The sequence below is a fragment of the Cydia pomonella genome, chromosome 3 (assembly GCF_033807575.1).
Source record: "Cydia pomonella isolate Wapato2018A chromosome 3, ilCydPomo1, whole genome shotgun sequence".
Lineage (NCBI taxonomy): Eukaryota > Metazoa > Arthropoda > Insecta > Lepidoptera > Tortricidae > Cydia > Cydia pomonella.
In genome coordinates, this window is record NC_084705.1 from 11102104 (window position 1) to 11114134 (window position 12031).

Here is a 12031-nt window from a genome sequence, read left to right on the forward strand (position 1 = left end):
ACGTCTCCCGCTCCCGTTCCACGGGCTCGCGCTGTGTTTGTATCGGTCCGGGATTAGACATCGTTTGTGATTGAAATTTAATTGACTTCCAGTTGGTTCGCTTCCGTAGCTTCTTTATTTATTTAGGTACGTTTGAATGACTCAACATTTTTTTTTAAAGTGTATGAATTGAATGTTAATAGTAGGTACATTATTCATGTATAATGAAGCAGAAATCTGTGATTCCTATTCCTACCATTTGATTTTATTATAAGTTTGTATTTTATGTAACTCATTTTTAACCATTAAATATAAGTTTGAATAATTTAATAACATTTTGAAATATTTTTAATGCACAATATAATGTAAGTAAGCAAGTTTTTTTATTAATGTAAGTAAGTAAGTATTTTAGTAAAGTAAAAAATGAAATACTTATATAGAAGCTAGCGTGGGGACTATAGCCCGAGCCCTCTTGCACATGAGAGGAGGCCTGTGCCCAGCAGTGGGACGTATATAGGCTGAATTATTATTATTTTACTTATATAGAAACTGTTCTTTGAAAATGTTCATATTTGTTACTTATTAGGAAAAACCAATATATTTCATTCATTGGTGTAAATCTAACCCTCCATTTATGTTTGTTATAAAATTTGGCGTGTTTTCAAAGTTCGCATTTTTTTGGCGTGTCTTTGAAAATTTAATATAAGGTATAACATTAATTGATGTTTTAGACAAGGAACCGGTGACTTGTTGCGACGACAGCGGGCAGCTTGCGCCAGACGCGGCCACCAACCCGCAGTGCCGGCCCATCCTCATTCCGCCGGGCGACCCCGTGCACGCGCCCTACGGCACGCAGTGCATGAACTTCGTTAGAACCACGTCCACCAGGGACAGGGGCTGCACGCCGCCTGCTGCTCCTGCCGCCCCGGTAAAACATTTATTTCAAATCCGTTTTCACCAATGAATTAATTACTACTCCAGTCATAATTTAGATTTTCATTAAGAAGCTCCTATCTCTACCTACTCTCAAGTATCAGGTATTTATCAGTAAATATTAACATGTATCAGGGTTTCTAATAATGACGGATATAAATGCAATGAACCGCGCATTTACTTATAATATGCGCCCATATTATAAATAATTGCGTGGTTCATTAATTAATGTTACTTCATTAATACTGACTAAATATCCTTACCTTTGCGAAGAGTAACTAATGACAGACGAAATTAGAGCCGAATTGTTTTACAAATAATAACTAATACATATATGATTTTGATAGCAAAACATATCTTGAATACAAACAAATCTATGTCCTTTTGGGTTTAACTTATCTTTCACTTGTACTTAGATGCGGTTTCTAAAACTACGTAACTCATTTAAAATATTTTGCAAATCTGATTATAAGCGGATTTACTATTGTTATCCCTAACGAAGCCATATGATTTTGCCAGATTTTCATAACTCTGGTTCAACAAAAATAAGTAGGTACTTTTGTTTGTTAAAAAGTTAGATCGTTTCGATAGATCTAAATACCAACACAAACCCTCACTAAACTTGAGGCAATTTATTAAAAAAAACAAATGTGAAATGAGAACCAAGTAGGGGTCTTGGCCCCAAATACGATTTCGTACCCTTGGCTCGTAGAGTCCGAGCACGATTACACTATTTAACCCCTTAACGCATGTCATAAAAAATATTTTATTGAAATTTGGGCTTTAAAAGCTGTCAATAAAATTCAATATTATAACTGCCATATATAGTTGCATATGCGGTAAAGGATTAAGGAATTATCAAAAAGAACAGCAGACGCCACTGGTGATCGTAGAACTGGCGCAAATAATAAGTATTGCCATACAGCAAGGAAATGCACCAAGCCGCAGAGGGAGAGTTTGTTTAAGTTATTTATATTAAGATTATTTTTTTTATTTCTAGATTTAGATTTTCAGTTTGATAGGTTAGTTATTTTAATCTATTATTTGTTAACTATACAATTATAGGTTTACTACTAACTTCTGCCTAAATATTAAGTTCAGACATAATACGTTGTCCCGGAACGGGACATTCCTAATAAAGAGCAAAGTTCAATATTAAGAATATGCGTCGTTGTTGATTTTGCCGGCAAAATAATTGAGATAAATATATATGGGTGCTAAGTTCTAATAGTTCACTTGGGATGTAATTAAAGTTGAGGATTTCACTTGGCTGGTTTTTACATACGTGCTATATTATACTCGTATTTATCTGTTATTTTTCTAAAATTTTATTTGTTGGTACAAAGTACAAATTACATCCAAAGTGAACTAGAAATTGGCACCCATATAGATCTCAATTCTTTTGCCGGTGAAGTCAACAACGACGCTTATTCTAAATATTGAACATGGCTCTCATTTTATATTTTTGATGGGCTATCATTACTTTTTGTACAGAAATTATTAGTATTCATCATGGTTGATTTAGAAACTAAAATTCATTTTTGCAATTACTATTTCGATAGGCGCTTAGTGTGTAAATAAAAACTGTTTTTTGGAAAATATTACAAATCGTAAAAAATCACTGTTTCATTACTTTAGGTTCGTAACCACACAATTACCCACCTAGATGTCAAATTTCAACTTGCTAGGTCATCTGGAAGTGCGTTAGGTTTTTGATGTTAGATCAGTAGGTCAGTCAGTAAGTCTGCGAGAAAAAATCCGATTTTTAGATGTTTGTATCTTAATAACCGGTTGAGTTATATTCATGAAATTTGGGATTCTAGTTAGCCTTAAGGGTTTTAATAAATGAACGAAATTTTATATCTTTATATTTAATAGACTTAGAGTTACATAGGGGTCAAAAGTGGCTCCAAATGCTTCGTGTAATATAATACAGTTCTCTCGCCCAGTTCTTTTCTTTTGAACTCGGCTTGACACGCTTCCGCGTGTCTGATTACAGAGTTGAACCTCCAAATGACGTATGTAAGGTGTACTCACTTGTTTGGATGCCACCTTACTTTAGTCTAATTTGCTATGAATATAAGTACATCACCGTCGAAGTGTAAAAGTTCTTCAATATATTCGACGAAATTCTCGAAATCAAAATACATTGCACCGCTACCTAAAAAAATCTTTATTATTTACTTCAAGTAATTATTCTGCAAGTAGCTATAAAAAAATGTGCAATAGAACTTTATACCTACATTACCTGAAAATCCTTGCCAAGTTTACCAAATCAAAATACAGCAGTGCATTGCGAATTAATTAATTTTACAGGCTTTCCCTCGTATTATGTCGTATTTTTTGTTTGTTTGTTTTTCCAGCTTCAGATCTAAAATTCCGTTACATGTAGATAATAAATACACTTAAAGGTAGCATAACAACAGAATATGTCTATCCATTAAGTATCCATGCTCTATTGCTCGGCCCATGCTCATTGTAGGGTCCCGTAGTTACCATTCTGTCAGAAAAGAATAAACGGGGGCTGTTACTCGTAGTATCATATATAATTGTACATTACAAGTACAAGCATAAGGGAGTACTTTCGCAGCGCTTTGTACGTCTTTTTACTGAGAATATTTTTTGCAATAACTCAAAAACGGCTAGTCTGATTATGTTCGCTAGAGTTTTGAAGTATTTATCAAATTTTTGTTTTATGATCTTTTTCATATTTCTTGGACCCATGGTTCATAAGTTAGAGGAGGCACAAATATTTTTTTTTTTAGTGATTTTAAATAAATAAATAAATAAATAAATATTATAGGACATTATTACACAAATTGACTAAGTCCCACAGTAAGCTCAATAAGGCTTGTGTTGAGGCCGTTGAGGGTACTTAGACAACGATATATATAATATATAAATATTTACAAATACTTAAATACATAGAAAACACCCATGACTCAGGAACAAATATCCAAGCTCATCACACAAATAAATGCCCTTACCAGGATTTGAACCCGGGACCATCAGCTTCGTAGGCAGTGTCACTACCCACTAGGCCAAACCGGTCGTCATTATTACACAAATGATGTACTTATTTCCAAAAATATACACTTCATCCAAAAGTAGCGGTTGGAGACCCTTAATAAATTTTGAAAAACCTATTCATGGAAACCCTACATTATTGGGTTAAAACGAAAAAAAAAATTATAAAAAATACATTTAGTATGACCTCCCATACTAACTATCAGAAAAGGAATTTTTTATGATTTTTTTTTCGCTTTACCCTACCCTTTTTTTGTAGTTTTTATTTTACCGTTTTGCCGCTATGCATGATTTATGCATCCATGCCAAATTGCAGCTTTCTACCACTAACGATCACGGAGCAAAGCCGCGGACGGACGGACAGACGGATATGGCGAAACCATAAGGGTTCGTAGTTCTACGGAACCCTAACAAAAGGGTATGGGTAATCTGATTAAACTTAAGAAAGGATTTTTAGATAATAATAACCATAATAGGTACATTGTATTTTTTGTTTATTTAGTTGTCAGTAGTGACCGCGTACATGGACCTGTCGCAAGTATACGGCAGCAGCGTGGGACAGGCGGCGCCGCTGCGGGAGTACCGTGGGGGACGCATGGCGACTGTGCTGCGCGGCGGCCGCGAGTACCCCCCGCAGGACCCCAACGTGACGGTCACCTGCGAGTCCGCGCAGTCGCCCAACGAGCCTTGCTACTTGGCAGGTATGTGGGTCAGAAGAATGTATAGCGATGGTGCTGCGGGGAGACCGCGAGTTCGCCCCGCAGGACCCTGAGGGTCACTTGCGAGTTGCTCAGTCAGCCAACGAGCCCTCTTACTCAGGTATGTGGTACAGGCGGCGTTAGTGTACCACGGTGGCTTCGGGTATCTTTCGCAGGACCCGAACTTGGCCAATCTTTTTTAAACTTTTATGTTCGGTTTGTGATACTTAGGATAAGAGTAGGATGATACAGACCTTTTGTATGACCCTTTTTTTATTATTTCATTTCATTAATTACAATTTACTACGGGAGATAAAATTTCGCGACTTTCGCCCTCAGCTGATTAAAACGCGAAAATAAAATACTCTTATAGCTACAGTACTTGCGAGACTCCTGATGAACGAAATAAGTGTAATATATTTCTGAGTAAAACCAGTGAATAATTAGCCTTTTAAGCTAATTTGTCCGTTTAATTTAAATTATAGAAAATACCTTCGATTCGTTACCTTCCTACAAAATCACTCTTTGAAAATGATAATAACTTCGACTTGAAATGAAAATAAAGAAAAAAAAAATTATATCATTATAGTGATACCTAGGTTACATGCGAGTTTAGTGACCGCCGACATAATCTCATTATAAAAGAGATTTTGTACACAATTGTCCAATAGAAATAAGTTCATTATATGAAATAAATAGATTTTATTTTCTTTTTTATTCAAAAAATATATCAGGTGACATCCGAATGAACCAGAACCCTCAGCTGACGGTGCTGCAGATCATCCTGCTGCGTGAGCACAACCGCATCGCGGACGCGCTCGCGCACCTCAACCCGCACTGGAACGACGAGACCGTCTTCCAGGAGGCCCGGCGCATCAACGTCGCTGAGAACCAGCATATCAACTATTATGAATATTTGCCCATCTTCCTTGGTAAGCTATGGCTTCACGACACTATTATAATGAATTCTCCCAAAACAATTCATTGTTTTTTTTCACTGTTATGATCAACTATTAGCAACTTGGAACAAATCATTGTTTTTTTTTAATAACCTTACTTCGGATACCACCTTTGCTTTGCCACCGTCGTGGTATACAAAAGCGAGTACTATTATTTATTCTGTGCTTCAACTATAATTTCAACAGATTTCTACAATTACAGACAAGAACAATGAAAATGGAGTTGTTAAAGAATTACCAATATTGCCATGCCATAGTCCCTTCCTAGGGAGTTATAGCTTTTTTAAATTATGACACTAATTGATACAGCGTAAATGAGTTTTAATTTTAAAATACTGACGCGTTTAATGTAATAGTTTTGTTTATGTTTAAAAATATTTAATTTTTTAATTTAATAACCGTTTAAAATATTTTTACATAATTTTCAATCGTGGCTGAATGCCGAATTGGTAATGCCTTCGATGCCTAACCTGCCGGCCTAGCCAAGGCGACAAACGCTATCGCTACGACAACGAAAAGCTTTGTGTCTCTCTATCACTCTTCCATATTAGTGCGACAGTGACAGTTGCGTTTCGATCGCTACGGAGCGTAAGCGATTTGCGTGTTGGCTACTAGGCCTGTCAAGAAATGACAATATGGCGGACGAATGTTTGATATGTCACCGAATTTAGAATTATTTTGCTTAAAATTTAGTTTTGTCTTCGCAAGTGTGATGAAAAACATTGTATGTAACTCCGGGGGTAAGAATATTGAAAACTCGGGTCTTTAATTCCCTCCAGCCTGCGGCTGTCGGCAACTACCCTCGCTTCCAAAATTACACTTACCCCCCTTGTTGCACAATATGCAATTATTTATCGACCATTATGTTTAATTCGAGTGGATCGAATTCAGCGGCGTAGCGTGTGCTCTTGCCGCCCAGGGCCCATCAGAAATTTGCCGCCCCGTTTATGATCAACATTAGTTAATAGATAAGAAAAAGTTCCGTAAAAATGGTAAAATACAAAAAATAAAATACAAAAAATGGTAAAATACAAAAGTCGACTACTGAAAATCGGGCTCTAAAAATAAAAATTATGAAAAAAAATCTCATCTGAAATAATCACACAGAAAATGCTTTATATTTATCATCTTTTAGATCAGTGGTGGGAAAACTTTCTTCATAGGGGGCCAGAATTGCAGTAAAACTGAATTTTGATTTGCGATTATCCTGGGCCAATGCATATGGCTAAATATTTCATAGGACCGTCGGCGGGCGGGATAAAATCCTTTCGCGGGCCGTACTTGACCCACCACTGTTTTAGATAAATAAATACAACAAAACATATTTTACCTACTAAATTTTGTATACAATGTGGGAACAAGTAACCCGACAGATTTAACCAAGCATTCTCAGGAAGGACCTCAGGGTCATAAGGAGCAAAAAATGCTGGATGACTTTTGGTTAAATTTGGCAAAAAAAGTGTGGGTGTATGTTTTTTGCATATGACATGTCATTTATTTTTATTTGCGAGTTTCCTTTAAAACTTTAATGTCTGTCAGAAGCAGACCCCGTTATCAGTGATGAAGAAACATTGAAAATACTAGGGCTGGCACTACACATTAATATTTACACGCGTATAATTTGATATAGGTACCTAATATTTGATGAAAACAATATACCTACTTATTTCATTCATCTTACTAATATTATAAAGAGGAAAGATTTGTTTATTTGTTTGCATTGAATAGGCTCCGAACGAAACTACTGGACCGATTTGAAAAATTCTTTCACCGTTGGAAAGCTACTCTATCCCCGGTGAACATAGAGGCTATATTATATTTAAAAAATAAATGTTGAATACCCGTGCGGAGCCGGGGCGGGCCGCTGGTAGGTATATATAATGAGAAGCCAATTGCCTTAAAAAAGGTTTCATTTGGTTGTTGAACTCTATAATAATACTTAGGTACTAAATTGACATTTATTTGTCAAAATATGTCTGATGTCATATACTTACTTAATTTTATTTTCACAACAATTGCCATTATCTGTATAACAAGACTGATTTTGGAAAACTTTGTATGAGATTTTACCCACGGTGTATATTCAATATTCACAAACATATTTAAAGGACAGCCGTGACATGCTACGGTCATAAGCTTTAAGGTAAAAGTAAATTATTAGTTCAGGTAAGATTTTTTCTTGTTTCATACGTTTTAGAGCGCGATTTTCAGTAGTCTGTCTGGTTTTAGTTTTTGAACTTATTTTTTATTTAATTCATTTTGGGGTTATCATTTCGTGATTAATTATTTACATTATTTTTGTGCGAGGGCGCCTAAAGCAGCAGCGCACGCAAAGGACCCAATACCTACGGCAGGCTACGCCCAATGCTTTTACCATGATCGTGATAAATACTATTAAGTACTTATTAAGTTCATCGGGCTACGCCCGACTATTTTGGCATGAGGGCGCTGAGAGCGCCCGGTACCCGAACGCGCGCGGCGCGCCACGTAAGTATTAGGGCTCCTGATATCCGTGATACACGCCGATCCGTAGCTACGGGTTCTTAAGCCCGGCGGTACTAAGATCACGAATTTCACGAACACGCCAAGGTACGTACCTCGTACCTGCGTTCGCGACCGGATTCACGTGACACGCCGTGACCGTGACACGCCATGATACGTAGCCCGTACCTGCGTTCGTGTGCGGAGCTTCGGGCTCGGTTCCGTTGGATAGGTACTTATCGCACGTCTCGTAGGTTCGACACGCCCGGGAGAAAAATAAATAAGGCCTAGGTATTATTGAATTGAGTTACCACTTAGTATTGTATTTTTTGCATCGATTTGAATATAATGGTTATATCTAAATAATTTATGGGGTTATCCTGTTTTTTGTATAACCAGCTAATGATTAATAGTCAAAACTAGCGACCTGCTCGTTGCATAGCACTAATATAAATATAAGGTGTAAAACTCCCTAGTAAGTATCATTATAATTATGAACTTAAGCAACGCTGTGCTACTGGTTGTCATTATTAAATCAAGAGAAGACATTTTTCTCTGTTAAGTATTAAGAGGAATTCCTAGTTGCGATTTTTCCATACAAACGCTCTCGACTGATTCCTCCCTGGATTTTTAACCTAGAGCAGTGATTTTTTCAAATAAGATCAATATCATCAATACCTGTGCCGCTATGTTTTGCTTTTTTGGATTATTTTATTTTGACGAAAGATACAGCGCCTCGAAAATCGCAAAAACGGCTAAATTGAATTGGCTGTAAAAAAAGGCACAGTATACAAATATGACAAAAAATATCCAAAAAATCAAAACATAGAGGCATAGATTATTTCTTCCTCTTGCAATTTCCAAAATTTCATAATGATTAGTTGCGTTTTGGAGGAGGAAACAGTCGAGAGCGAAACCTCGATTTTTGAGTTTTTTGCGAGTGAATTTCGGTCCGAGCTGCAGTTGTCCTTATCGCACGAATTGGAGGCGGAGACAGTTTCTAAATATACGTACACAGAAGGAATAGTGATGGGCATAACATCCTTATTAGGGATTGCAGAACCGGTACTGTTTTAAAGAACCGGGATTTCCCGGTACTTTCGGAACTGGTCTAATTATTTCATTATTTTAAATAAAACGACAGCATTTTGCGATTTGACCACCTTTCGTATTATAATTTAATAATCACATTTTCTTTTATTACGTAGTAGGCAATTTTTTTTTGAAATATAGTATTTTACATTGCTCACACTTGTGCGTCACAAGTAAAAGATAACTACTTTGATGTTTGCCACTAGATAGCAAATTTAATGAAATTACATTGACGAGGGGATTTATATATAAGTATCGCAGTCGTATTGTATAATCCGCCGTATTACATTACGGCTAGCCGATATCAAAATAAGGGCCATTTTGAAATGCGGCGGTTCAACGATTAAGGTATGTTGGGTAAATACCGGATGCGGGTGAAGAACGTAGGACATTCATTTCCCCCTAATTTGGCCTCGACAGTCAGTGTCCCCGCGTCGCTCAGGGAGTCGGGCTTGTGCTATGTGCAATCACAGAGAGCAAGGTAAATTTCGCGAATCTTCCTTCTATCCGATCTTCGCTCTGTAATTTATTTTGCGTATTGTGATGAAACTGTGTTTGTTTTTGTAATTGTGTTAGCAGACCTAGCACTGCTGTAGACCGATATCCGATCTTGATCCTTCCAGGTAAAGATCGGACCAGAAACAATCAGATCTTTACCTATTTAAAAAACAGCAGTGATTATCAAACTTTAAATTTTCTTCAATTTACCTACTGACCTTAATTATCACATTTATTGTTTTCTTGATCACACTTTCGTACCATTATTTTTATCCAGTACCACTACCAGCGCGATGGTTACTGACAATGTAATTTTTTTAATTTCCGAAACCCAAAGGTTGCCTTTTAGCGATAAGACCGCATGTTGTTTACCTGTGCTTATGTGTATGTTTTCTTTTATTGAGGTGTGCAATAAAGAGTATTTATATTGAATAGGGATGATGATTGATGATACATGTTGAAATTTATAACAAAATCGAGTAAAATAGATAGCAAATGAGCAATTTTTCGCAATAAAGTACCTACACATACGGATGCATATGTAGATGTGCAGGCATACATACATTGCTAGTTTCGGATACAAAATAGAGACAGGGCTTCGAAATTAGTTTCCTTAAAATGCTTCAAGAGGGCTCTCTTTTCCTATATATTTACTTTACTCTTTACATACGATCATTACATTTTATCAAAAAAAAAAAGATTGTATATCAACTATATATATATATACATAATTGCAAAATTAAACCAACAAAATCGCAATTTTTATTATTTTCCATACTTCAAGATGGGCTCTCAGTGACCTTGACCTTTTTAAAGAACTACTTTCTGATTTCTAAGTTTGATTCTTATTTTTTTGGCGACCTTCATTAAAAATGACTGGGCACGATTATTTTTTATTTAGATTTTTGTCCCTCCTACTTAAGTACTTAATAATGAAATGAATGAAAAAGCAAACTTGAACTTGTAAAAGCTTGCTACTATCAAAGAATATAACGTAGCCTAAATATAAACAAGGCAATCCTAATCCAAAGAAACAAAAGGGTCTGCAAATCTTCGGTAGGTATGATAAAATTGATAAAGGTAATACAGGTAAACAAATTCAACAAAAACACATGTACGGGGCCACGGAAAAAAGTACGCAGCTGCAGTTCTTATCAGTTTCGGACTTTCGGGGCATTAAAGAGTACTGTTTATTTCTAGATTGAAGGTAATAATGACATATTATTGTTAGAGCGTTTTATTGTATGACTAACAAGCTAAGCCAACATACCGGTTTTTTTTTTGGAGATAAGAAGTGCAGTTGCACGTGCAGACAAAGATAATAAGATTTGCGAGCGACTTATTAAAATGAAACAAACAATATACATAAGTAGCTGTGGGCTTTACCTTTTATTCGTGAAGTTGAAAGAAGTGACCGCGATGTTTTGTTTTACAAATTCGTGGTATTTTTTATTTAATCTGGAGGGAGCAGTTTAGAATTTTGAACTCACATTCATTGTCATTAGTTACTCCTGACATCATAGTTGGTCTCCTGACACACAGTGTTGTTGTATTATTTTAGCAACTCGTTTGTGTTCCTGCCGGTGAGTAAGGTTGCCAGAGCTCAACGAGGGGGGGGGGGGCGGGTTTAGGGTCGGCAACGCGCATGTAACTCCTCTGGAGTTGCAGGCGTACATAGGCTACGGAGACTGCTTACCATCAGGCGGGCCGTATGCTTGTTTGCCACCGACGTAGTATAAAAAATATATATTAAAGTAGCTATTCATTGTAATTAATGTTTGGTTCTTTTCATTAATATTTAAAAGGCCTTACTATTGAAAATAAATTTTAATTGAAAAGTAATGAAACGGAATTAGAGCTATGAATAAAAAATTCATGATAAATATTTATTCGTAGCTCTTAGAGACCGCATCGTATCTTCACTCAACGTCGCGGGCGGACCGAACCGGCGTGTTCTTAAGATACGTGAAGCCGTGATCACGCCTACACGGATCTACACGGATTCACGTACCCTAATTTCACGTAGCCGAATGTCACGTGCGGAACGGACCAGAAAACCGTAGCCGTGAATCACGAAACCGGGCGCACGGCTACGGGTTCACGAATCACGGACACGACCGCGAGCCCTAGTAAGTAAGCACGTCGGGCTATGTCCGACTTTTTTAAAATGAAGGCGCCGACGGCACCCGGAATTAGATGGCGCGCAGGGGGCGCTGTGTTCAATTTGATGTGACGTCATATAACTAGCGGACAATCGTGTAAGCTCGGCGGTGGCTCCGAACGCCGGACTCCGACAGCGTTGGACCGCCCCTGGGCTATAATCGCGAAAATCGAAGTTCGTCAGTTGCGGACATTTTTCTCTAT

General features: G+C 37.1%; 1 protein-coding gene across 4 annotated transcripts in view; it reads left to right on the forward strand.

Moving 5' to 3' along the window:
- LOC133516044 (peroxidase-like) overlaps window positions 1-12031 on the forward strand; it is a 105358-nt gene that overhangs the window by 76111 nt on the left and 17216 nt on the right. For all 4 annotated transcript variants that reach the window (XM_061848763.1, XM_061848761.1, XM_061848762.1 and 1 more), the window contains 3 exons: window positions 711-907; window positions 4442-4640; window positions 5372-5569. In XM_061848763.1, coding sequence (XP_061704747.1) covers window positions 711-907; window positions 4442-4640; window positions 5372-5569 — 594 coding nt within the window. The remainder of the gene's footprint in view (window positions 1-710; window positions 908-4441; window positions 4641-5371; window positions 5570-12031) is intronic.